General features: G+C 46.8%; 2 protein-coding genes and 1 long non-coding RNA gene across 5 annotated transcripts; all 3 read left to right on the forward strand.

Moving 5' to 3' along the window:
- Positions 1–1,758: 1,758 nt before the first annotated feature.
- Positions 1,759–7,502, forward strand: Bpifa1 (BPI fold containing family A, member 1). Of its 2 annotated transcripts, NM_172031.2 has the most exons (9): positions 1,759–1,788; positions 2,590–2,812; positions 2,984–3,143; positions 3,808–3,915; positions 4,196–4,345; positions 5,126–5,204; positions 5,922–5,985; positions 6,319–6,395; positions 7,340–7,502. In NM_172031.2, exons 2-8 carry the CDS (start codon positions 2,602–2,604, stop codon positions 6,357–6,359), a joined length of 813 nt encoding a protein of 270 aa, NP_742028.1. In that variant the 5' UTR covers positions 1,759–1,788; positions 2,590–2,601; the 3' UTR covers positions 6,360–6,395; positions 7,340–7,502. The 2 variants fall into 2 exon arrangements, with proteins under 2 accessions (NP_742028.1, XP_038960179.1); XM_039104251.2 differs by lacking the exon at positions 1,759–1,788 and having other exon boundaries at positions 1,796–2,812.
- A 2,357-nt stretch (positions 7,503–9,859) lies between these two features.
- LOC134486304 (uncharacterized) lies at positions 9,860–10,805 on the forward strand. The gene is made up of 2 exons (XR_010065113.1): positions 9,860–9,986; positions 10,544–10,805. It is a non-coding gene; the product is annotated as an uncharacterized LOC134486304 (long non-coding RNA).
- A 9,246-nt stretch (positions 10,806–20,051) lies between these two features.
- On the forward strand, positions 20,052–26,833 carry Bpifa5 (BPI fold containing family A, member 5). 2 transcript variants are annotated; one of them, NM_001107792.1, is made up of 9 exons: positions 20,052–20,105; positions 20,858–21,083; positions 21,519–21,675; positions 22,890–22,997; positions 23,289–23,438; positions 25,296–25,374; positions 25,648–25,711; positions 26,042–26,116; positions 26,659–26,832. In NM_001107792.1, exons 2-8 carry the CDS (start codon positions 20,870–20,872, stop codon positions 26,080–26,082), a joined length of 813 nt encoding a protein of 270 aa, NP_001101262.1. In that variant the 5' UTR covers positions 20,052–20,105; positions 20,858–20,869; the 3' UTR covers positions 26,083–26,116; positions 26,659–26,832. The 2 variants fall into 2 exon arrangements, with proteins under 2 accessions (NP_001101262.1, XP_038960999.2); XM_039105071.2 differs by lacking the exon at positions 20,052–20,105 and having other exon boundaries at positions 20,677–21,083; positions 26,659–26,833.
- Positions 26,834–27,072: the final 239 nt, after the last annotated feature.

Consider the following 27,072-nt stretch of genomic DNA (forward strand, 5'->3'; position numbering starts at 1 on the left):
CCCTTAGGGGTAATTAGAGAAAGGATTGAAAGACCTGAAGGGGCTTTCGACCCCATAAGAACAACAATACCAACCAACCAGAGCTTCCAGGGACTAAACCACTACCCAAAGACTATACATGGATGGACCCATGGCTCCAACTGCATAGGTAGCAGTGAATAGCATTGTTGGAGTACCAGTGGAAGGGGAAGCCCTTGGTCCTGCCAAGGTTGGACCCCCAGTGTAGGGGATTGTTTTGGGGGGTGGTAATGGGAGATTGATAGGGAGGGGAACACCCATATAGAAGGTTAGGGGGCTGATGAACTGGAAACCGGGAAAGGGAATAACATTTTAAATGTAAATAAGAAATACCCAATTTAATAAAAATGGGGGAAAAAGAGTGCTCTCCCCAAAACCCTGAGGTGTGAGGTCATCCTCATCTTACACAGAAGGAAGGAGTTTCCATAATGAGTGACCTGAAAGGTCAGCATACAGCTAGGCCCCAACCTGCCATGTTTTCTGCCATAACTCAGATCCAGCATCCTGACTTCAGAGATTTCTAATCATCGAACACACAATCCCAGTTCTTTTTCAGGCCTTACCTACCTCCATTTACCCAAAGTAAGAACCTGTGCAGAGCAAGGCCTACTCTCAGACCAGGCATAGGGGCATGACTGTAATCTCAGCACTCAGGAGTCGGAGCAGGAGGATAAGTTGAAGGTCAGCCTGGGTGTCATAGTAACTTCAAAGCAATCACACTATATAGCATGGCCTGGTGGTTCTCACAATTCAAGACCTCGGCATATCCCTGACTCCATTTTTCCCTCTGAAAAATGGACTTCACAGGCCTATGTAGTAGTAAACAATGCTTCATTATTTTGTATGAGGAAAAGGTAGGGGTAAGAGACCAGAAAGCTGCAAGATCCATCAAGCCTACCAACTCAGAAAGATGTTTCCAGGAAACAGAAGTGGGAAGCATCGTGTGGGAAATCTAAATGGAGAGGAAGTATGGAGAAGGCTTCAGCCTCAGTTTCCCACTGTAGAAACCTTGCCAGGGTGAGTGAACCTGGCACAGGCTAGAGCCTGGTAGTATTCACTCCTGGTATTGTTTCCTTATTGGTACTATCCAATGGCTTCTAACTCTGCCTTTTCCCCTCAGAACCATTTGTACTAACTGGGCCTGGGTTTCTTCCTCTGCAATAAAACAGTAGTGAACTTTCTGTCCCAAGACCTTATGAGTATCTACATCCATCAGGGGTCTTTAAAAGAAAAGACCTCCCTTGAACACACATACACACACATGAAGTTTAGGGGTAGCTCAAGATAGGGAGGGGGAAAGATAGTTTGACTCCTAACGCTGTGGGAACAAGAGTTTGCCAACTGTAGAAAGAATGGGACTTGGGGGCCAGAGGTCACAAGCGATGAGAGCAAGACAAAGGTTCCTGAGTGATCTGACTGGACTGCCCTTTTCAACACTGAAAATCTGATCCTCCAGCCACTTGTGAGCATTGGTCTTCAACCTATAACTCATGCACGAAACCGTGAAGTCTTGAGTAAGCCTCCATCTCAAATGTTCTTGTTTAATTTGTGGACCAAACAGCTTAACTGACTCACCTGTTAATGTGATGGACAATTATTTACTTTGGAGAGCCCTGAAAGACACTTCCAAACTTCAGAAATTGGAATTATCTCTAAGCCCATCATCCAATATCAGGTTTCCCGATTTCCATTCTATAAAAGGGAGTGATTCTTCCTTGGCAAACGTGTTAGAAGAGGAACCCAGACACCCACTGAGACCTTAAGACTCAGGTGAGACCTGCCCCTTCCTCCTCTAGGTAGCAGAAAGCCAGGTCCCTCACTGTAGGCTGGTGCTGGAAGGTTGGACTGTCATTAACTGGGGACATGACAAGAAAAACAGGACTGGCCATGGTTGGGGACAGGGACTGACCACTCACTCACCTTTCCTAGAGAGGGAGAGATTGATAGAGCAGTGAACTCCATGTGACCTAAGTGAAAGCTCTAGGGAAGAAAGTTTAACAAGGTAACCATCAAGGGGTGAACTGTGCCCAAGTGATCTTTGACATTATGTTGCTCTTAATGCTATCCAAAGGCCATCATGGCCTGAAAACAGACCAAACAACCATTCCTTGGCAGATGGTGGCTGAGCAGTTCGGGTCTTCAGTCTCTGCCATGCGGGAGCCTCTTCATCCACACTGAAGAACAGGGATGGGGGCAATGGGTCAGGCCACCACAGTCACATCCCAAAGCCCCAGAGTAAACATGATGGTCACTTAATTAAACAGAAGCTTCTGGGCCAGGCAGGAATGGCTTCAGAGCCTCTCACAGCTGCAACAAGTGACCTTAGGGAAACTGCCTAGAGTTGCTAGGCAACCATGCAATAGGGGTTGTCTGAGCCCACATCTGAAGATGTGATGACAATGAAGTTGGTGACTGGGACAGACTACTACAGCAGTGTTAGATACTATTGCTAGTCATCAGCCCCTGGGGTCGGGGCAGAACAGTGGCAACCCCATCCCCTGGGGACAGGACATGCAGTGCAGAGAATCCTCTGATATCCATACCACAGAGAATTTGTCATTCTGTCTGCAGACACCAAGAGAGATGTTTCTAGTTGGGAGTCTTGTCGTCCTCTGTGGGCTGCTGGCCCAGAGCACAGCCCAGCTAGCAGGCCTGCCTTTGCCCCTTGGGCAGGGTCTGCCTTTGCCCCTGGGGCAGGGTCTGCCTTTGCCCCTGGGGCAGGGTCTGCCTTTGGCCGTGAGCCCAGCACTGCCTTCAAATCCCACAGATCTTCTTGCTGGAAACTTCGCAAATGGTGAGTCTATGACAACCCCTTTCAGGGGATGTTGACATGTGTCTCTGTTTTAACATGTGTGCTCTAGTATATCCAATCTCCCAATACCAGGAAGGGACGTATGAGAGAAGAAGAGGGGGTGAGGACCTGAAGTTGGCAGGCATGACCTCTGAAGTTCTTTCCCCTTTGCAGCTCTCAGTGGTGGCCTGCTCTCTGGGGGACTGCTGGGCATCTTGGAAAATATTCCACTCCTGGATGTTATAAAGTCTGGAGGAGGCAGTTCCAATGGCCTTGTTGGGGGCCTGCTTGGAAAACTGACGTCATCAGTCCCTCTCCTGAACAACATCCTTGAGTAAGTTGCCACACAGGGATTTGATTCCCACTAAGAACAGAAGTCCCAGCCAGCCCTAAGAGGGAGGAGGATGGGCTGAGCATGGAGCCAGGGCTCTCTTCCCTCCCGCCCTTCTGCACCCTTTCCAACTTCTGCTCTTTAATCACTGTGAAAAGCAGAGGGTTGATCTGCTGCTGGAGGTTATGACAGAACTTGTGATTTCAGCTATAAGTCCTGTCAAGGGTTTATTCTAGCTGTCCATGTATTTTCTATGTGTGTATTGACATACCAACACAGACAGACAGACAGACAGACAGACAGTCTTTGTTCCTTCCTTTCATCTACCTACTTCCTCTTTTTTCCACCCTTCTACATATCCAACTATCCCTCTCACCCTAACCTACAGACCTATCCACTTGCTTTAGGCAGCTCTGCGCTGTCATGCACAAGCCCCTTTCTCCCTCAAATACCTTCTAGACCTGAGATGGATAGCGGACCTTGTGTGTTGGGGTTCAATTCAGGCAGAATTGAAGGAAGATGGGTGTGCCTGAAAAGCTCTCTGTCTCCCTCACCTCGGGTGCCAGCTCTCCCTCTGAGATGGGTCAATTTGTGTGAAAAAAAAAATGGTTTCCAGATTTAAGACTTGAGACCCTGATTTTTTTTTCCTCTAATGTCCCCTGAACAGCATAAAAATCACTGATCCTCGGCTGCTGGAACTTGGCCTTGTGCAGAGCCCTGATGGCCATCGTCTCTACGCCACCATCCCTCTGAGCTTGAAACTCCAAGTGAATATGTGAGTGGGTCGGAAGCGGGCGGTAAGGGGATGGCTCACGGAGAGCTTAAGGGAGACAAGAAGATACAAACGACCTGTTGCCGGTATGTTGAGCAACTTAGTCATGTAGGAAATGGCTTGACCTCTCTGAACATTGCTCTCTCCTACTTGGGAGATGAGAACAACTGTGAAAAACATAGGGTAAGGTGAGGCTGGCCCTCCTAACACTAAGAAACCCCCCGCCATGAAATGCAGGGGAGGGGCAGATGCTAGTAGGGATGTTTCCTCCTTTTTCTGGCAGGCCCGTGGTTGGAAGTTTTTTGCAACTTGCTGTGAAGCTGAACATCACCGCAGAGATTGTAGCCATGAAAGACAATCAGGGGAGGATCCATCTGGTTCTTGGTGACTGCACCCACTCCCCTGGCAGCCTGCAAATCACCTTGCTCAATGGGTGAGGCTAAAGGGCTGGCTTCTCCCACCCAGAGACAGCAGTGTGGGATGACGGGACAGTGGGTGAATATATGAGTAAGAGGAGAGAAAGGGAGAGGTGTGTGGAGGAGGATGGGTGGTAGATTGATGAATGTGTGCTTGCTGAGTGATGGAAAGACATATAGACATGGACAGATGGATAAGCAAAGGAATACATAAATCCTCACTTATACTTTATCGGACAGAATGGCCAACTTTTTAATGTTAGGAAAGAGCAAGTGTACACGTTGTGGCTTTAAATGGCGTTAATACTTTTTGTCTGTATCACCAACTTCATGGACCTCCACAGATTCTGTCAAAAATTATTATATCTAATTACTACCAAGAGACAAGGCTTGTTACTATGAATTGCTCAAAAACTACGCTAAATGGTATTGAAAGAACATTTTCTTGTTTATTGTGCACTCATATTTGTAATAGAATGACTAATTTTATAATGGATTAGGCAATAAATAGTTTGTATTTAAGCCCCACCTACTATAGGGAAGGTGAACTTCACTGGCATTTTTCCAATTTTGCCTCATCTTATTTTTTTGTAATATGAAACTACATTGAGGATATTAACAGAATTCTACCTTCAACCTCTATAACTAGGATCCTTGCTGTTCCTCTGCCATAGACATGAGTGGGGAAGGCCTGATCTCAGTTTTGGGGTGCCAAGGCTGAATGCCCATAGTGACTGCTGAACTTCCCAAGCCCAACCCCAAGCCTCTGAGCCACATCCATGACTTTTCTCTTCCAGAGTCACTCCTGTTCAGAGCTCTTTAGACAGCCTCACAGGGATACTGACTAAAGTCCTTCCTGAGCTGATCCAGGGCAAGGTAAGGGATCAGAAGTGCCCCCCTCTCGAGACCCCATATGTACAACAATGTCAAGCAACCAGAGCTTCCAGGGACTAAGCCACTACCCAAAAACTATACATGGACTGACCCTGGACTCTGACCTCATAGGTAGCAATGAATATCCTAGTAAGAGCACCAGTGGAAGGGGAAGCCCTGGGTCCTGCTAAGACTGAACCCCCAGTGAACTAGATTGTTGGGGGGAGGGCGGCAATCGGGGGAGGATGGGGAGGGGAACACCCATAAAGAAGGGGAGGGGGAGGGATTAGGGGGATGTTTGCCCGGAAACAGGGAAAGGGAATAACACTCGAAATGTATATAAGAAATACTCAAATTAAGTTAATAATAAAAAAAAATCACTGAGAGAAGTTATGGTTAGAATTATCATTTCTTTAATAAAATAAGTAGTCTCTGTAAAAAAAAAAAAAGAAGAAGTGCCCCCCTTCTCCATGGGTCTTAAAGCTGCTCTGGCTAAACGAGAGCCCTGGTGTGAAGTAAGCCCAGCTCCCCTGTATGAGAAATGAAGCCAGCCATTAGTCCATCTATCCTGTGAGCCCCTTATTTCTACACATCCAAACACACTGGTTGGTTTCTTCTGGGCTGTAGAAAGTATCCATGAACATTCCGCCTTGGGCATGCTGCTTCTTCAAAAGTCTCTTTGCAGGAGTCTCTCTAACACCTCTCTCTGGCCCGGGTCAGGTATGCCCTCTGATCAATGGGATTCTCAGCGGTTTGGATGTCACCCTGGTGCATAACATTGCTGGTAAGTCCTCTGCCCCTCTGAAGGAGTGTCTCTTTCCCCAAGGAGTTTTATCTCTGCACATCACGGGACAGCTAGGCCTCACTGGCCTCATCCTTCTTTCTTTGGATGTATCTTTGTTCCCGCAAATTATCCAGATGAGTCTGAGATAAAGTCTGCCTCCTCCTCTCAGCCTGACCTGAGAATAGCTGAGCTGGCTGGAGGGGGCACAGCCTTCCCCACATTCCTGGGTGTGGTAAGCTTGCCTGGTGATCAGAGCTCCTGCTGGCCTCCTTCACCTCCAGATTGTGACTCTAATCTCGTTTTTATGCTTTTGTTGTTGTTGTCGTTGTCCAGAATTACTGATCCATGGAATACAATTTGTCATCAAAGTTTAGGCTTCCCAGGAAGGAAGGCCCACCTTGGTTGAGCTGGTGAGTACTGCTCTTGGTATTTGAGGATTGGCCATTATCCTTCTAGAAGGAAGCAAGGACCTAGGGACAATGTCATCAGTATTAGTTAGCTATCTGTCACTCTAATAAAAGACATAAGATAATCAACTTGTAAAGATAAAATGGCCTCTTTTGGCTCACAGTTTTACAAACCCAGTCCATGGCCAATTGCTCCACTGCTTTGGGAACATAACAAGGATCATAATGGAAGAAACTATTCATTCGATAGCCAAGAAGCAAAATGAGAGACAGCAAGAGGTAGCATGTTCTAGTCACCTAAAGACCTCCCCCTCCCTAGTGCCTCACTCCCACAGAATCCACTGTCTCTCAGCAGTGCCACCATGGACCACACCATTAACATCTAAGATTCAAGTTAGAGAACTATCTAAAGAGAGCCAAGCTTCCACTGGAACACACACAGAAATACAAACAAAGGTTCACAGAAAGGCTAACAGAGGAAGAGAGACACGGGTGCCATATTAACACAACTACAAAGAGAAATAGGCATCATCATGGATATATATACAATTCATCATTACATCATCATCATCATAGTCGTCATTGTCATCATCATCATGGATTCACACATACATCATCATCATCATAGATACACATAAGTGTGCACACACGCACGCACATGTACATGCACACATTCAGATATGTTTATGATACAAATCCATGCAGTCTCATACCATTATGTTTCTACATATATGCAAACATCATATACACATTCACTACGGTCAAACGTATACATATTCTATATAGTGCAAGCACATGCACAAACAGCCAGACTCCTTATGGCTGAGATTCTTCCTTGGGTCTCTGCATGCCTCCTGCCTTCACAGGGCCAGTTTGATGATGGGACAATACCAGTAAGAGTCACCGACCTCAAGTCTCCCCTCCTGACCCAATTCTTCTCCCAACAGAATCGTTTCTCGATGCTCTCTCCTGCCTCTTGCCCAGTTTCCCATGGCTCACAGAAAGGGACCCACGTCCTGGAAAATCATATGCCTGCCTTCTCCTCACAGAGTCTGCTCTCTTTTCCCATCAGACATGATTAATCCTAAATAAAATAGTTCTTCATCTGCACTGTTGTGTGTTCTTCACCATTACTTGGGGCTTTGGAGACTAGAAAGAGCCTGAGGCCATACCCTAGACTCTAGGGCCTACAGCCTATATACTAGGTCTTGATCAGCTGAGGGCTGGGGTTCAGCTGAATGTGGATTGGGGTGGTTGTCCTACTGTTCTTAGGTCATGTGGATAAGCACTGGGGCATTGATGTTTACACACAGGTTGTCACACAAGAAGTGAGGCAGCTGCTAGGAGACATGTTCCAGAGCTGGCCATGCAAGGTGGGTGTGTGAAGATGTAGATGTTTCTGGTCCACATCTCAGGTTGGGGATTGGGAGGAACCAGGAATGTGGAAAGGTGAACTGCATAGAGCAGGAAGAGCGGACTTGGATGGTGGCCACTCTGTGTGGAAATGTTTCAGAGGCCATGAAGGAGAGAGACACTTTGACACTGTCCTACTGGCCTCTTTTCTGTTCTCCCAGCAACAGGAGAACAGAGAATCACAAAGAAAAAGAGTGGAAGGGAAGGCACTGGGGTCCAAGTGTTACCTGCTTATGGAAAGCAATGAAAAGGCTAATTGGAGTTGTCATGGTTTGCTTTTTTTGTTTTATGTTGTGTTTTAGAGGAAAACTTGATTTTGAGGAAGCAAAGAGAGGGGGAAAACTGAGATTGTATAGAATACTGAAAAACTGAATTCACTTAAAGAGTCTCCAGGAGACCAGAAAACCAACGTCTTGGTAGAAAAAATAAACAAACCAAACAAACAAACAAGCACACAAACTCAACAGTCCAGTGGACTCCAGAGCAGGGAAGAGGGTGGAGGAACTCCGAGACCTCTTCCCCAGAGCGATGGCAACATGGGGCCTGCTCACTGGGTTCCCGCACAACCCGATTTAAAACTTGCCTTCATCTGACCTGGCTCAGGGTTCACAGACTAGGAATGGACAACTTCTCGCATGCTTGCTGTAAACCACTGAGGAGTGGTTGCCTAGCACCAGCCGCCTGGAGTGTGGTGACATTTAAGACAATGTGCCAAGGGTGAACCTCCAGCGGACAATCTGGAGAGAGAATGTAGGCTTCCAGCGTGTTCAGGAGGCCACACTTGCATGTGGGAGGGTTTGGGGGTTCAGAGCAGCCTGAGGAGGACCTACGCTCTCACCTCTGGCTAACCTGAAAGTTCTGGGAGAGCAGGTAGTATAGATGAAGGTAAGGAACATAGGATAAGAACATGGTCAGCCATCGCTCTGGGTTCGGTTCTTGTTCTGGGCCCCAGCAGTCAGCTCAGAACTAGAACTGACTCAAGAAGAGCGTGCTCGCTAAGGCTGGAAACTGCCCGGGTCCACTGCTTAACATCGCCCTTTAGTTTTGCAGAACTATCAGTACATCAGGGGACATGTCTGAATCCTGGACCCCTCCTGGTTGTTCAGTCCCTCCTGGTGAGCTGGCTACTTGATTATGGAGTCTACTAGACCCTAGTGATCCTGGCTGGGCCCTTCTTGTATGTGTCAACTCATTTTTTGGAGATGGGGTTCTGTTGGGTCTGTCCGTTGGTATTGGTGGGGCTCCATCCAAGTGAAGTCAGTTTAGGTCACAGCATTACTATAAGATACACGGCCTTGGGCTGGGGATTTAGCTCAGTGGTAGAGCACTTGCCTAGCAAGGGCAAGGCCCTGGGTTCGGTCCCCAGCTCCGAAAAATAGGAAAGAAAGAAAAAAAGATACATGGCCTTTTTCAGGACCCAGTAGCAGGCAAAGAGCTGCCATTTGAAGATGCATGTGTGTATGAAAGTCACTTCAGGCAACCTATGTGTCCAACAGCCTAGAAACTATGCACCCCAGGGACAGTTCCCTGTTGCCACAAGCACCAATCTGCATAGGCAAAGGATACGGGCATCTGCAGGGTCACTGGAACAGCAGCCCCAGAAGTCTTAAAGGCGATGTATAGACTGTGGCTGGTTGGATGTTTTCCAAGGCCGGCTTCCACAGAGGTCCCATTCAAAATGGGTGTTCTTGCAAGCCACCCTGATCAGGGGAACCAAAAAATAAAAGCATCTAGGTAAAGGACGTGTAGTCCTTAGTTCTTAAAACCCCCTGGTCTTATCATCAGGCTTGGTTGCAAGTGCCACTTCCTGCTGAGCCATCTCTTCAGCCCAAGCCCGAATAATCACCAAGGACAAAAACAATTATTCAACTATTTGAATAATTTATTAAATTAATTATTTATTCAAATAATAATTTATTTGAATAAAAACTAAGCTTTTGTCTTCTTGTCCTTGTGGCTCCCCAGGAAATGTGCCCACTATTCAAGACCCCGGACTTTACCTGGATTTTAGTTCAGGTAAGAAGTAAAGTCAATGCTGATTCTGGTTTTGCAGGGTACTCAACTCTCAGGATGTCATCAATATACTGGGTGACTAGAACTTTCCTGCTCCTGGACTGGTTGAAGGTGGCATACTGCAGAGGTGTGAGCCTTCCTTCAGGAGTGTACCACAGGCAGTAACAGGTGGGCATACATCCCTGTCTCATAACCCTAACCAAAATAGTGTCAAAATAATACTAACCAAGTCAATAGCAGCATATTCCTCTCTAGTGGGGGTGGCAGTTATGGCGTCTGCCATCTCAGGGCCAAAGGCACCTGGTTTGTTGTAATCCACTGCCAGCCTCTATGCCCCAGAAACCTTGTGAACCAAAGCAGCCTTTCTGTAGTGACAAGGTTGTTTGTGACATTTTCCTGCCTCGGTAAGTCCTGGATGATCAAAGGAAGTATCTCACTTCCCTCCAGCATGCTTTTTGCTGACTAACCCACTAAGGCTCAGCTGGCAGGCCTCCTCGTATGGCTCAAACCCATAGCTATGAGCGGGCACATTCCCTCAGGTGCTGCTGGTGTTCTGCTCCACAAACAGTCCGAGCTATGACAGCAACAGGAACTGTAGTCACCAGTGCTCAAAACCACCCAAAGGCCCCACCCATAAGCACATACGCACTACAGGCAGAAAAACATCCTGGGTCAGCAAATTATCCCCGATCTACCTGATGTCGCCAATTTCCATTGTCTCCTAGGGAGACTGGAAAATCTTGTCATGGAAGCAACGATATGCCAAAGCCACAGGAAAGTCTGCATCCTCCTCCAGTCTCTTTGCATCTTAACATTGTCACTTGGTCCCATCCCTGAGAGCACCATTCAGCCTGAGACGTGTGTATCTACAGAGGTCCTTATCAAAGGAGTATCAATCAGACTGTGGTGTGAGGTTTCTCTGGCCTTTTGCCCATAGCTGTCAAATCTCCTCCTCAGAAAATAATTTGATTTTAAGTCTCATTCCCATTAAGACTGTAAGTCTTTCATTAATGCATGAAAACAGGTCTAGATAGGGGGCCTCGAGCAACTCAGACCAGGGAGGGTTCCTTGCCAGGGACCCTCTGCCTGTTCCAGGCATCATCTAGGATGTGATGAGAGTTCGTGCTCACCATGTTACCCCTGTAAAGCCAAAGGATCACCAGCACCTCAGCCATTCCATTACACCTCCCCACTGCTGGCCCTACCTTGGAGCAAAGACCTACCATCTGACAGTGCCATGGCTTGTTCTGTTGGTAACCCTGCTTACTGTGCCAGACTGCTGAGTAAAACAACACCAACCCCAAGATCAGAAATTAAACACTTCTACCCAATGGCCTCTTCAAGGAAAACACAGGAGGGTCAGATGCTGGCGGGGACAATACTGGATTAGTTTCCAGGAACTGGCAAACATCTGGACAAATCAGTAAGTGAGATTGATTTAGGCTCACAGTTTCAGAGACTCAGGATTTCATGGGCTTCAGTGCATCACAGTGGGAATGATAGGGCTGCGTAGAGCAGCCCAACACCTAGTGATCAGAAAGCAGAGGGAGCATGCCTGTGCCAACAGATTTCCCTGTCACCCAGTGATGACTCCCAGCCTATCATCTGATGCCATCCACACTAAGGTCAGGTCTCTTCCCTCCTTAGCAGTCTCTGGAATGGCTGTCACAGATAGACTTAAAGGTGCACTTCGCTGGTCATACAGGTGCTTCTCATCCAATCAAGAGGGGTCAGGATGATGCGTCACAAATGTTTTGCTTACACGGGAGAGGAAGAGGGAGACCACGCCAGCAAGTAAGCATGCGTGCTGCCGCTGTGCGACAAAGGCTCCAATCCCTCCCTTGTGCAGTCTGCAAATCTGAAAGCTGGGGGCGGGGGGGCGCATCTGAAACCATTAATGCAAACGCTGAACCAGAGCGAAGAACAATCTCAAACACAAGAGTTCCCATGCAAGGCGGGAGCTCTGTGGCCTCATTGTCTCATGGAGTGTGAGGCAGGACAGAAAGACGGGGGAGTTGTGGGCTGTGGGAGGGAAAAGCTATTCCTTGCTCTGAAGAATAGTTGGAACCTCTCCACAGCTGAGAGTAATTTTAGCACAGGTAATATTTTCTGTGTATATTGCTAGAACATTGAGACAAACTGTCTTTTATATAGAAATATTCTCAGATGGGGATGCTAGAATATCGATGAATCATGCTTAAGGCCTCAGGTAGAGCCTCTCTCCTCTCCTGGGCATTTGAGGAGAATCTCACAAAAGAACACTCTGAGTTTTTGTAGGCAGGATGATACACTGCATCCCTGGGATCTAAGGTGCTATTTATTCGCCATAATTCTGTCTGCTGCACCTCAGGAACCACTCTGTTACCTCACTTCAATTCCTTGGCAACCCTTCAAATAAACAATTTCAAAACCCACCAGAGTTGTCTGTATACGGAGTTGTTGTTATACGGATGATGAGGCCTGGCTCTGCCTTGGAGGCTTTGCCCCACCCACGCCCTTGAGTATGCCTGACTTTTCTCCTGAATGCCTTCTCTTCTCATAACTCTCCTGTGTAAATCTGTCCTAAGAATCTCCTTTTTAACAAACTCCAGTTCTGCTTCACGCAAGCTCCTAATGAAATCCAAGGATCCAGTTTCACATGAGTGCAGAGCCTGAAGTCTGTAAGCTACTGCAGGCAACAGCATGGAGCAGGGTCTCCACCACCACAAGTATAGAAGTGGGTGGAAGAGGTGGCTCAGTGGTCAAGGCCACTGGCTGCTCATTTAGAGGTCCTGAGTTCAGGGTTGGGGATTTAGCTCAGTGGTAGAGCGCTTGCCTAGCAAGCGCAAGGCCCTGGGTTCGATCCCCAGCTCCGAAAAAAAGAAAAGAAAAAAAAAAAGTTTAACCCATTCTAGAGGTCCTGAGTTCAAATCCCAGCACCCACAAGGCAGCTCACACCTGTCTGTAATTCCAGTTCTAAGGGATCTGATTCTCTCACAGAGACATATATGCATACAAAACACCAATGCACATAATAATTAAAAAAAAAAGGAAACTTATTTGAGTATGAAAACGTGTGGAAATATCCCAGGCCTGAGGCTCACTCTTAACCTGGCCAACAGAAAAGTCAAAGCACCATATGCAAAAGACTGCCTCTCTCAATACTAAGAAGTCACACACTACAAAGAACAGAAGCTTACAGAATTAGTTGGGAAAAGTTATTAGACAATACCTAAAACAACAGTAACAACAAGAAAAAAACTCCAGAAAGGAAGAATAACCCAATTTGCAAAGTGGTTGTATTATACTTTTAAGTACGAGGCACAGAGTTACAAGTGAGGAGCTGGAGAAATGGCTCACTGGTTAAGAACACTTACTGCTCTTCTGAAGGAGAGCTTTGGTTCCCAGCCCCTACATGGTGGCACACAGCCCTCTGTAATTCCAGTTCCAGGGGATCTGATGACCTTTTCTGGCCTCCATTAGCACTGTGTGCACATGGTGCGAATAGGCATTTGCAGATAAAACATTCACACGTGTGAAATATAATAATAATTGTTTTATTTTAAAAGGCATGAGATGCACAAAGAAACAGGAAAACATAACTCCTACAGTTGAAAAGTAGCCGAGGTTCTCCAGATACTGACCTTAACTACACAAAGACTTAAATTTCTGTTTTGAATTTGTTCAGTAAGCACGCATCTAAGACACTGTTTTCATCACTGTTCTGTCGCTGTCCTTAAAAAACATGACCAAAGCAACTTATAAAAGGAAGCATTTAACTGGGGGCTGGCTTAGGGTTCCAGAAGATGAGACCTTGATCGTCACGTCAGGAAGCATGGCGGCAGGCGACCACGCATGCTCTGGAGCAGTAGCTGAGGGCTCACAACTGATCCGAACATTTCAGGAGGCAGACGCTAGGCTTGGCATGGGCTTTAGAAACCTTGAAGCGTACCCCCATTGACACGTCTCCAATCAAAACAATGTCTTGCAAATAGAAGATGTGAACACTGTGACAGGAATCAATGAGAACAAATGCCAAACTCCTGGAGTTGAGACGCACATCGAGGTAGGTGAGATATTCGCTCACGAACCTAAACTGTGGGTTCTTAGAGAAAAGACGTGAACCAAGAGGGAAGAAGGGGCAGGGGGTGCAGCTCAGTACTGGGGCGTTGGGTAGCATGCATGAGGCCTTGCTCTAACCCAGTACTACACACAATAAAAACTATCAGAGAACTTTTACTTTAGACTATGTCTCTCTGTGTGATCCCAGACTCACAGAGATCCATCTGCCTCTGCCTCTGCCTCTCCTGTTGGAATGAAAGGTGTGCACCACCATTCCTGCCAAACTCTAAGCACTTCTGCCTACATGTTTTGTGGCAGTCTCCTCTCAACTTATTGTTGGCCACAGCTTTCCTGTCTGGGTTGAGTTAATGTTGGTGTTTTCCAGGGGGGAAAAAAACAGAAACAATAAAAATAACTGACAAGCATGCCCCGAAGGGGTCCCTTAGGCTCAAAGGGAAGGGGTGTTGGCAGTAAGTGGAAGCTATGATGAGAAATACAGAATACCTGACAGGTGAGTACATAGGTCGGTCTAAAAGATGGTAAGACTCAGGGCCAGCTCAGTAGGTAAGGTGCTTGTCTTGCATACTGCTTTGTCTTACATGAACTGAGGCTTGTTTTCCAGAACACATGCACATACATGTGCACACATAAACACATATACACACACATAAAAACACATATACACACATAAAAACACATATATATACACACACAAACATAGATATATATAAACACACACAGAGACATACACAGACATAAACACACAGAGAGATACATGCATACACATGTACATGCATACACACATACTTACACATACACATATATAAAGACATTTATATATACACACATGAACACACACATACACACAACATACGTACACATAAACATACAAATATACATACATACATACATACATACATAGACATAAACATACACATGGACAAACAAATATACATACATGCATATACATGCATTCACAAATACACACACAGACATAAATATACACACAAATACACAAATACGCATACATATACATGCATGCACACATACAAATACACATATATGCGCACACATACACATACATACAACAGAAAGGGTCTCTAGCACAGACTGACAACAAAACTCCCTACCTAAGCAAGGACGACCTTGAACTTCTGATCCTCCTGCCTCCACCTCCCAAGTACTGGGATTACAGGAATGTACCACCATACTACCTCTCCTTTTTTCAGCACTATAGGTTTCCTTCCTGCTAGGCAAGCACTCTAACAGCTAAGCTATGTACCTGCCTTGCCTAGTTTCTGCCAGAAACTCATTTTGAGTGTGATTAGTGTCCAGCTTTATACTGACAGATACACTCATCACTTTCCTTAAATTAGTTGTTGGTCCCTGAAGTGGGGTTGTATATTTACCATACAAACACAGAAGACGAAAATGTAGCTCAACCGTAGAGTATGTGTTGCACAGGACCAAGGCCCCAGATTCCATCCTTTGTAGTAGCAATAAAAACTGAGGAATACCAGCCCACAGGCTGTGGACTCAGTGGTTTGCTGTGGTGAATTAAGCAGGGGTTGGGGTAGCATGGTTTGGAAGATGGTAGGGTGGTGATGGTTCAGCCATGGTGAGTTGGCATATCACCCCAAGGAAAAGGACTATGAAGTTCTCCGTGGTGCGGGCTCCAGCGGCCACTACCAGAAGATCCGGGGAAAGATCAATGGGAGATACGAGTTTGGAAAGACCTTGACTATGGCTCCAGGATGGAAGCTGGAAAATGTGGTTGTTTCTGAAGTGAATTTGCTCCATGAGCCGAAGCATCCAAGCATCACCCGTTATGATGATGGTGCTATCGATGGAAACCGTGAAGTCCTTGCTTCAGTTACTTTTCTGTTCCTGTGATAAAATGCCATTGATGCAGTCCAGCCCTGGCATCCAGATGCTGAGGCAGGCAAAACTCTGGTGTAGGCAACTGTGGGGGAGGGGCAAAAGTAGTTAACTTTTGGTAAATTTTCTCTTTCTTTAACTCTTTGCTAGTCTGTGGCCCAAAGCCACTGACTTATGGCAATTAACTCCTACTGATAGCAGCAGGGGATTAAGAAAAAAGGCTTAGCTTCTCTCTACCTGAGGGGCCTCCTGCTGGCCAGGCAAGAGAGTTCTTTAAGTCTTCCTGAGTCAGAAACAAAAGAAGAGGAAGAAAGGGAGAATTCAAGCACACATATAGACACACACACAGATGCACAGACACCTAGGCCAGGTCCTACCACCTATCTCAACAATTCCACAAGTGTTCATGCACACTTACATTCATGCACATATACCAATACATGTGTGTATGTATATGCATGCATATAGACAAACATATACATTTGGTGGATGGGGCCGAGCCCCAAATACCATACTTTATTCCTTCTCTCTGACCTTATTCTTTCTTAGACAAAAATTCTTTATAAAATTACCTCACAGATAAAATGTAACACAAAGGGGGAGTTACAGAAGAATATCAATAGTAAGCTCGGAGCAGTGTTTCATTCTGTAAGCTCATTATAAGTTCAAAGCAACAGTTTCAGTTTCCCATGGCCTTGCTTTACCATAGTGCACACTGTGGCTTCATCCTTGGGCCTGACCTACAGTGAATGGTTTTCCTTGATCACAAATCTGTCCCAAGCCTATTTCTCTTCTTAGTGTAACTTATGAAAGTTCATTGTAGTCCTTATTATGCAGCCTTTACTTACTATTCTATGAGGAGAAGGCACATTCTATTTTTATTATATTTTCTAGCAGAAGAACTGTACCATCTCCTTACATTTTCTTTGTAAAATTATTCTAATCAAGAATGCTATAAGTAATTAATTCATCTAAACAGCATTAATTCACGAAAGTTCATCTTCATGTTGGCCTGAAGGAAATTTGCCCAATAGAGTGGGCTGATGCCCAGGAATCACTAGGCTATGCAACAGTAGCCGGAAAGGCACATCAGCAGCGAGAAGCAATCTTGGGATGAAGGCTCTAGGGCTGTTCCTCTCCAGACTGCACCCATTGCAGTCATATAAAGTGGTGGGCCATCTCCAGGAACCTCACTTGCATGTCATAGCTTTCCATAGTTGGCTTCTGTCATGCTGTGACCTGAGACAACTTACAGGCAAAAGGTCTGTTTTGGCTTATGGCTGCAGAAGGAGTGTCTGTGATGCTGCGGGAGGCATAGCAGCAGACAGCTGGAGCGGGAAAGCAGCTGATCACACTTCTCACAATATGCAGGAGTGGGAGAGAATGAGCTTCAAGTTAAGATGAAGGTAGGGAATCTCAAAGCCCACTTGCAGGGATGTACTTCCTCCAGCAAGGATCCCTCTCTTAAACGTTCCATAACCTCCTTAAGCAAGGTCAAGCGGTCAGATACATGAGCCTATGGGGAACCCTTACATTCAAACAACCATGGGGAACCCTTACATTCAAACAACCACGGCCCTGTACAACATGGTGGAGCATTGTGATGGTATCGGCACCTGACTGGTCTAATTACAAAGGGACCCACGACAGACGAATACCTACGTGAGGAGTTTATTCTTGGGATGATGACTCAGTTCACACTGGCCCCAAAAGAAGGTCACAGAGGAGGCTGCTCCCACTGTGCTGCACCAGAATCTAGAATCAGTCAGTGTCTTCCTGGATGACAAGACATCATCAAGCCCAGGGACTCTGGGTTAGCTAGACTATTCAACCAAGGTATGAATTTTAAACATCTGCTAGCACACCTTATCACATGTCTTCCGAATAAATGAGCCTTCTGTAATTATCATGAAAAACAGGATATCTGGTCCCTGGGTTGTTTGACTTATTGGTTGTATATGCTGGTGCCTCCAATTACTGCTTCTAACCAGAAAGAAGTACATAGAAAAATCTGTAGGGAGTTCCAGGTGAATCCCTGTGGCTCTGATGGGATGAAAGACATTACTATGGAAATGTTCAACGGAAAGGGTTGCCACAGACCATTGGCTGAAGACATTCTTGAGAGCCATCTGATACCTCCATTGACAGTAAAAGCACCAAGAAGAAATCTTGAGAGGGTGACTCTTAGGACCCCCTGCAGTGTTGTCCTGGAAGCCAGCCCCAGGCTGCTGTGGGACCTGAAACTGGGGGAGAGGCAGTTATAGAAGCAAGAACCAGACTGCAAAGCCAAAAAAGGAAGTCGAGGGCAGAAGAAACATGAACAGCACATTCAAGAGAGACCAGACATTTTCTTAATGTTTTCTTAATTACGTGTGTGGGAGGTATAAATCTGTATACATAGGTGCAGGTGCCCACACAGACCAGGACACAATATCTGATTGTCTGGAGCCTGAGTTATAGGCAGCTGCAAGCTGCCCAACATGATGGGTGCTGGGAACTGAACCTGGGTCTCCCACCAGAGCAGCAAGTGTTCTTTGCGGCTAAGCCATCTCCTCTGCCCCAGTTCAGAGATCCTTGACCCTCCATCCCCAATAATGAAGAAGAAAATTCATTTTGCTGTAAAAAGTATAGAAGACAATGAGGAAAGAGAATGCAGAGTCCACTCACTTCTCACCTAAGTACAAGGACCAAAGAGGCCACTTGCTGCCCAGTGGCAAACTCACACAGATATTGGAGGAGAACACAAAACAAGACCTAAAGCAGATGGATTCTGTGAACTAGGCCAGGAGAAAGGAGAGAGAGAAGAGAGAGGGTGAGAGAGACAGACAGACAGACAGACACACAGCAGAGACAGAGACACAGACAGAGACACGGAGACTAAAAATGACAGAGAGAGGTTGAGCACTGGTGTATTAACCAGATTTGCTAAAGGAACAAGAGCAACAATGAGATGATATATACAAAACCGAACACCCCCACGGAGCAGCTCGCAAACCTCCGTAACCTCAGCCCCAAGAGCCTCTTCTGGCCTCTATGGGTATCCAAACACATGTGTACATACACTTACCATAACGCATGCACACAGATATGTGGGAATACATGCATGAGTAAAATAATATATAAACATACATGCTCATGTGATTATGTGCCTCATGTGTGTGCAAATGTCAGAAGAAAGCATTGGATATCAGATCTGCTGGAACTAGAGTTTATGGGTAGGTGCCAGGATCTAAACCTGAGTCCTCTGCAAGAACTATTAACACTCTTAGCCAGTAAGCTATCTCCCCAAATAAATAGTTATTAGATATGGTAGGCATGGTGTGGGAAATCAAAGGGCAAGCAAATGTGAAGAGGCCATCTCCATCTCTCAGCACACTGAGTAGGAGAAAGATCAAGAAAGTCCCTCTGGGGCTGGAGAGATGGCTCAGCGGTTAAGAGCACCCGACTGCTCTTCCAGAGGTCCTGAGTTCAATTCCCAGCAACCACATGGTGGCTCACAACCATCTGTAAAGAGATCCGATGCCCTCTTCTGGTGTATCTGAAGACAGCTACAGTGTACTTATATATAATAAATGAATAAATCTAAAAAAAAAAAGAAAGAAAAGAAAGTCCCTCTGTCCTGCTGCCACCTCATGCTTGAGCCCCAGTTCTCACTGTAAAAGCTTACCTCCACCCACAGGATTCTGAGGACCTGGCACGGTGCTGCCATGGTTTGCATGCTATTATGACTTTGGGCTCTTCCCTGTCCTTTCTGGGTCACTTGTCCTAACCAGACCTCAGTTTTCTCCTCTGTAAACAAGAATTTTACCAGGAATAGTGTGAAGACCTGCACACATACACACGCATGTCACACACACACACACACACACACACACACACACACACACACACACATATGTGTAGAATCGAAGGATAGCTCAGAGCCGGGAAGGCCACATGTAGTATGAGCAAAGTATCACCAAGTGGACAGAAAGGACAAGAACAGGGAAGGATGAGGTCTGGGAGCTAAGAATGAAGTTCCTGGTGCGGCCACCCCGGCTGCTCCAAACTTGATCTTCCTGACACTCATGAGCACGGATCTCCAACCTTAAGCCTCTGCATGGGACCATGAAGTCTTTAATAACCTGCCATCTCAAGTTTTCTTGTTTAGCTTGTGGACAAACAGCTGACTTGACTCATCTCTTACAGTGATTGGTAATTACTCACTTTGCAGAAGCCTGAGAGACACGAGCTGATTGCAGAATCCGGGATTATCGAGAAACCCATCATCTAATCTCTGATTGCTGTTGTATAAAAGAGGCTATCGCCTCCTCAGCAGAAACAGGTAGAAGAGGCACTGAGGACAGCCGCTGAGATCTGGAGACTCAGGTAAGTCCTGACCCATCCTCTGCTCCACCACTCTGGGTAGCAGGAGGCCAGGGCCTTACTGCTGCCAGATGGTGCTGTCATTCACTGGGGACTCAACAGCAAAAACAAACACTAACACTTTTATCAAGAGGAAGGACTGGCCATGTTCTAGACAAGGCAGCATTGTTGATAAAGCAGTGAGCTCGCTTGGGGAAGACATTTTAACAAGGTTACTATCACAAGGTGAGAGGCTGCCTATCATGTGAAGTTTCTGGCACCTTGATGGTATCCACAAGCCATCATGGCCTAAAAACAGACCAAACAACCATCCCTTGGCAGAGATGATGGCTGAGCAGTTCGGGTCTTCAGTCTCTGCCATGCAGGAGCTTCTTCATCCACACTGAAGAACAGGGATGAGGGCAATGGGTCAGGCCACCACAGTCACATCCCAAAGCCCCAGAGTAAACATGATGGTCACTTAATTAAACAGAAGCTTCTGGGTCAGGCAGGGATGGCTTCAGAGCCTCTCACAGCTGCAACAAGTGACCTTGGGGAAACTGCCTAGAGTTGCTAGGCAACCACATCTGAAGATGTGATGACAATGAAGTTGGTGACTGGGACAGACTACTACAGCAGTGTTAGATACTATTGCTAGTCATCAGCCCCTGGGGTCGGGGCAGAACAGTGGCAACCCCATCCCCTGGGGACAGGGCATGCAGTGCAGAGAATCCTCTGATATCCATACCACAGAGAACTTGTCATTCTGTCTGCAGACACCAAGAGAGATGTTTCTAGTTGGGAGTCTCATCGTCCTCTGTGGGCTGCTGGCCCAGAGCACAGCCCAGCTGGCAGGCATGCACTTCCCCCTGGGCCAAGATCTGCCCACGTCTATGGGTCACTGCCGGTCCTTGCACGTGGACCAGACCCTGCCCTACTATGGAGGGACTCCAGTCCTGTCCACGTATCCTACATACCATCTTGATAAAAACTTCAGAGAAGGTGAGTCTTTGATAGTCTCTTTCAGGGGTGTGTGTGTGTGTGTGTGTGTGTGTGTGTGTGTGTGTGCATGTGTGTGTGTGCATGCATGTGTATTTCCATGTAGATGCTCTAGTCTACCCAACTTCTCAATCACAGGAAGGGGGTCATCAGTGAGAAAGGGGCCTGGCACTCTAGAGCAACAGTTGTCAACCTTCCTAATGCTGCAACTCTTTAACACTCCTGTCATAGTGACCCCAGACCTTAAAATTATCTTTGTTATTACTTCACAACTGTAACTCTGCTACTGTTATGAATTATAATGTGAATAGCTCTCTTTTCTGATGGTCTTAGGTGACCCTTGTGAAAGGGCTCCACCCTAAAGGAGTCTTTGCCCACAGGTTGGGAACACTGCTCTAGAGTTAGCAGATGTGACACCTGAGATTCTCTGTTTTGCAGCTTTCAGACAAGGCCTGCTGTCTGGGGGCATTCTGAGCTTTCTGGAACACATACCACTCTTGAGCCATGTGAAACCTACAGGAAGCAATGCTGGTGGCCTGGTTGGGGTGCTTGGAAAAGTGATTTCATCAATTCCTCTCCTGAACAACATCCTTGAGTGAGCTGCCACACAGGGATTTGGTTCCCACTAACAACAGAAGTCCCGGCCAGCCCTACAGAGGGAGGAGGATGGGCTGAGCATGGAGCCAGGCCTCTCTTCCCTCTGGCAGCAGCAGCAGCCCTTTGCACCTGTAGTTGCCCCCAGTCCTAAGGCACATCCTGGGCCCCAGCAGCAGCTATTACGCCTGTGACAAGTCTTCCATGTCAGCTCCATAATCCCCAGTTCTCAGATGGAAAAACTGAGGCACAGAGATGTGCGTGTGCTCACGTAGCTAGGATGATGCAGTCAGGAATCTAACTCAGAGAAGCTCCAAGCTTTGCCACCCGTTACAGTCACTGTGTCCATCTTACCAGGGGAATGTGAATGGTCACTAGGCTACCCTCCTCACCGGTGTCCCCTATGTCTGAGACCTGATATGGCTTCCCATGACAAAGCCACATGGGGAGCTTGTTGCTGTGACCATACCCAAGCTTGGGTCCTTAGTAAGACAGGACTGAAGCCATTGCCAAGATTCCCAGCCTCCCAGGCCTTTGCTTCCTGACCTGGAGATGTCAGACAGACTTCAGTGCTGGATGACCTGAGGTCAGGCATCTGGTCTCCTGGGTTTGATTTCCCCATCTGTGAGATGGAGAGAAAGACTCTGGAGAAGACCAGGGAAGGTAAATAGGACGCCATGGATGGGTCACAGAAGGCTTCCTCCCACCCTTTTGCATCCTTTCCAACTTCTTGCTTCTTAAACGTCATGACAGGTTGAGTAATTTCCACCATGCCTCTTATGCAGAATTTATTCTAGTTGCCCATGTATCTTCTCTATGTGTACTGACAATACATCTGTCCATGTATACGTCCTTCCTCTCATCTAACCACTCCTGCTCCCATCCACCCTCCCACATAACCAGTTACTAATCTTCCTACCAACTCAAAAGTCAACCTTTTTCTTTGAAGAGCTCTCAACTAGTATACCCAGTCCCTTTCCTCAAATATTCCTAAACTTGAGGTAAACAGAGGTCCAGGTATGCTGGGATCTGATCCAGAAGGAAGTTAGAAATGAGAGGGATGTGGCTCAGAAACCAGGGTGGTTCTGACTCCAAGACAGTCCTCACATCCTCCTCCTCCTCCCAGGTGGACAGCTCTCCCTCTGTGATGAGTAAATTTAGTTAAAGATGGTTCTTAGGTCTGAGATTAACATGTTCATGTTTTTCCCCAACCAGCATAAGAGTCACTAATCCCCAGTTACTGGAAATCGGTCTTGTGCAGAGCTATGATTTCCACCGCCTCTATGTTACCATCCCGCTGGGCTTTGATCTCAAAGTGAACACGTGAGTAGGTCCCAAGGTGGGTAGGAATGGGGGATGACTCACGAAGGGAGTTGGCTATGGAAAGCACAATGGCCTGACCCTTGAACCTTACTTATTTGATGTTGTGTTGAACAAACTCAGGTCATATGGGAAACACACTTGACCTCTCTGAGCCTTGGTTTTTCCTAATGCAAACAGAGATCAATATCACTGTGGCAAAATGGAGTAAGGGTTTCCTGCCAAGAGGAAACCCTCCACCTTGAAATGTGAGAGGCCAGATACCAATAGGGCTGTCTCTGCCTTCTCTGTCAGACTGGTGGTTGGAAGTCTGTTGGAGCTGTCTGTGAAGCTGGATGTCACTGCAGAAGTCTATGCTGTGAGAGACATGTATGGGAGGAGCCGTCTGGTCATTGGTGACTGTATTTACCCTCCTGGCAGCTTGCGTATCTCCTTGCTTAATAGGTAAGGACAAAGGGAGGGCTCCTCCTGCCCGGAGATAGTTAAATAAAAGATGGAACAAAGGAAGGACGGATGAATAAGAGAACAGGAAGAAAGACGTGCTGGGGAGTAAGTGTGGATGGACGCATGGGTGGATGGACAGATGGATGGATGGATGGATGGATGGATGGATGGATGGATGGATGGATGGATGGATGGATGGGTGGGTTGGTGGATGGATGGATGGATGGATGGATGGATGGATGGATGGATGGGTGGGTGGATGGATGGATGGATGGATGGATGGATGGGTGGGTGGATGGATGGATGGATGGATGGATAGATGGATGGATGGATGGGTGGATGGATGGATGGATGGATGGGTGGGTGGGTGGACGAATGCATGGATGGATGGATAGATGGATGGATGGATGGATAGATGGATGGATGGATGGATGGATGGATGGATGGATGGATGGATGGGTGGATGGATGGATGGATGGATGGATGGATGGATGGACGGGTGGATGGATGGATGGGTGGGTGGGTGGGTGGATGGATGGATGGATGGATGGATGGATGGATGGATGGATGGACGGGTGGATGGGTGGGTGGATGGATGGATGGATGGATGGATGGATGGATGGGTGGATGGATGGATGGATGGATGGATGGATGGGTGGGTGGGTGGACGGATGCATGGATGGATGGATAGATGGATGGATGGATGGATAGATGGATGGATGGATGGATGGATGGATGGATGGGTGGGTGGATGGATGGATGGATGGATGGATGGATAGATGGATGGATGGATGCATGCATGGATGCATGGATGCATGGATGAATGCATGGATGAATGGATGGATAGATGGATGGATGGATGGATGGATGGATGGATGGATGGGTGGGTGGATGGATGGATGGATGGATAGATGGATGGATGGATGCATGCATGGATGCATGGATGCATGGATGAATGCATGGATGAATGCATGGATGAATGCATGGATGGATGGATTGATAGGTTAGTGAGTAGATGAGTGGGTGAGTGGGTGGATGGATGGATCGGTGGTAAAATGTTTGGTGGATAGGAGACAGATGTATAGGCAGGTGTATGAATAGATAAGTAAATGGATAAACAAATGCTTACTTTCCCGTTATTAAACCAAAATAACCAATTTATTGTTGGATAGGCCATATAGAATATGGTTTAAGACCATCTTTTATGGGGCTGGGGATTTAGCTCAGTGGTAGAGCGCTGACCTAGGAAGCACAAGGCCCTGGGTTCGGTCCCCAGCTCCGAAAAAAAGAACCAAAAAAAAAAAAAAAAGACCATCTTTTATAACCTGATGAGGAGAGCCAGAGAGCCTCTGACATGAACCTGACCAGTGTTCCTCCAATTTGGTCCCACTTTGTTTAATTATAACACCAAACTATAAGAGATTATTAATAGAATCCTGCTAAGAGGTATTAGATGTAGAGCCCATTTCAATTGCTTGTTCTAGTTACCTGTAACATGGGAAGGCCCAGGCATAGAGAGTGCATGGAGCCTGTCTATATCATGGCCCAAATTTACTGAACACACATATGGGCTTTGTGGGTATTGTTTCATCAAGTCTCCATGACACCTACTTACTCAGTACTTTTCACACATTCGTGGATTCCAGTGTTGTCCCTGAGGCGTGTTTGTTCTGCACTCATCTGTGCATGCACATCTGGGTTGAGTGTAACCCTCTTTATCTAGGAGCCTTGTTGTTCATCTACCATGGACATGCGTGGGGAAGGCCTGGTCTCAGTTATGAGTGTGCATAGTGGCCACTGAACTTCTCCAGCCCAATCCCAAGCCTCTGAGTCACACCCATGCCTTTTCTCTTTCAGACTTGGTCCCCTGCAAAACCTTATAGACAGTCTCACAGACATCTTGACTAGAGTCATCCCTGGCCTGGTGCAGGGTGTGGTAAGACACTAAAGCGACCGACAGTTCCCCATTACATGGGTCTTAGAGTTCTTAGGCTGAGTTACTCTGTATGAAAACTGTCCACCCATCAGTCCATCTGTCCTGTGATCCAGATGTCTGTCTTCATTCTTTCTACTCCTCTAAACACATTGGTTGGCTTCTTATGGGCTGAAGAAAGTACTCCTGAATATATTCCACCATGAGCATGCTGCTTCTCCTAGGGTCTCCTTGCAGGAAGTCCTATGCCTAACTACCTTCTCTACCCTGGGTCAGGTGTGTCCTCTGGTCAATGGGGTTCTCAGCCTCTTGGATGTCAGCCTAGCACATGATGTTGCTGGTAAGTACTGTTTCCAAGTCCCCTCTCCCTGTAAGGCAGCATCAGTTTCCCACAAGTTTTGTTCCAATGTACCAAGGAACAACCAGGTTTTATTAGTCACACCCCTCCCCAAGCCTTTGCTTCCATGAATGATCCAGATGGGTTTGAGGTAGTGTCTGTTTCCTCCTTAGCTTGACCTGAAAGCAGCTGAGTTGGCTGGAGGGGGACTAATGCTTCCCAACATGGCTAGGTGTGGTGAACATGGCTGGTGCTCCAGAGCCCCAGGAAGCACTCAGGTTCTCCTTGGACTCCTTCACCTCCAGATCATAACATTAGCCATTCCTTTTCTAGATGTGCTGCTGCGTGGAGTACAATTTGTCATTAAGGCCTAAGCCTTCCAAGAAAGGACCTGTCTCTGCTGCGATGGTAAATGCTGTTCCCGTGCTCCAGGATTGGTGGATAAGCTATCATTCTCTAGGACAGGGAAGCAAGGATCTTAAGACAGCAGTGCACACAGAAGCTTTCCCAGTAGCACCACTCTGAGCCGTAGGCCTTTAACACATGGGTCTGGAGAAAAGATGTTAGATCCAAGTTATAACAATACCCAAGGAAAAAGACAAACATAGACACAGACACACAGAGATGCACCATTCCCTAGAATAACTGACAGATGTGGAGATGGACTGGAGCCACATACAGCTTCAAAGAGAAATATATGTTGTTATGGGTACACAGTCCAGCACATAGACATGGCAGTCAAACCCTCATCCACAGGGCACACATATACAGACTCACTAGCCAAGTCCCTGTGGTTAAACAAACACACACTTGAACACATGCACAAGAAGCCATAGACAGCCTGGGGTCTCAGCCTGCTCTTGTCTCTCAGAGATCCAATACCTGACAGGACAGTACTAGTGAGAGTCACTGACTTCAGCCTCCTCCTGATTGAACTCTTCTCCCCACAGAACCATTTCTTGCTGCTCTGCTCACTCCCTCCTGCCCAACTTGTATGGCTCACAGATGGGAGCCCCATGTCCTGAAAAATATGGCATGACCATCTTCTCAAGGAAACCTCTCTCCTCCTTTCTCAGGCTTGATGGATAACCCATGTTCATCTCTAAATAAAATGGTTCTTCTACACTGGGGCCTTATGTTCCTCCCTTCACTTGAGAAGCTCCAGAGAGTCCTGACTAGGTGGTCAGGGCCCTACAAGAGCTGGACCTCTCATATCACAGGAAAGAGAGTTCTCGAACAGCTGAGGGCTTGGGTCTGAGTGAATGGGGATTTTGGATGACTGCCTTGCACACTCACAAAGTGTGCATGAGGAAGCTGGGAGTGGATAAGCACTCAGGCATAGATGTTCACACACAGTATCACCA

The sequence above is a fragment of the Rattus norvegicus genome, chromosome 3, assembly GCF_036323735.1.
Source record: "Rattus norvegicus strain BN/NHsdMcwi chromosome 3, GRCr8, whole genome shotgun sequence".
NCBI classification, from domain to species: Eukaryota; Metazoa; Chordata; class Mammalia; order Rodentia; family Muridae; genus Rattus; species Rattus norvegicus.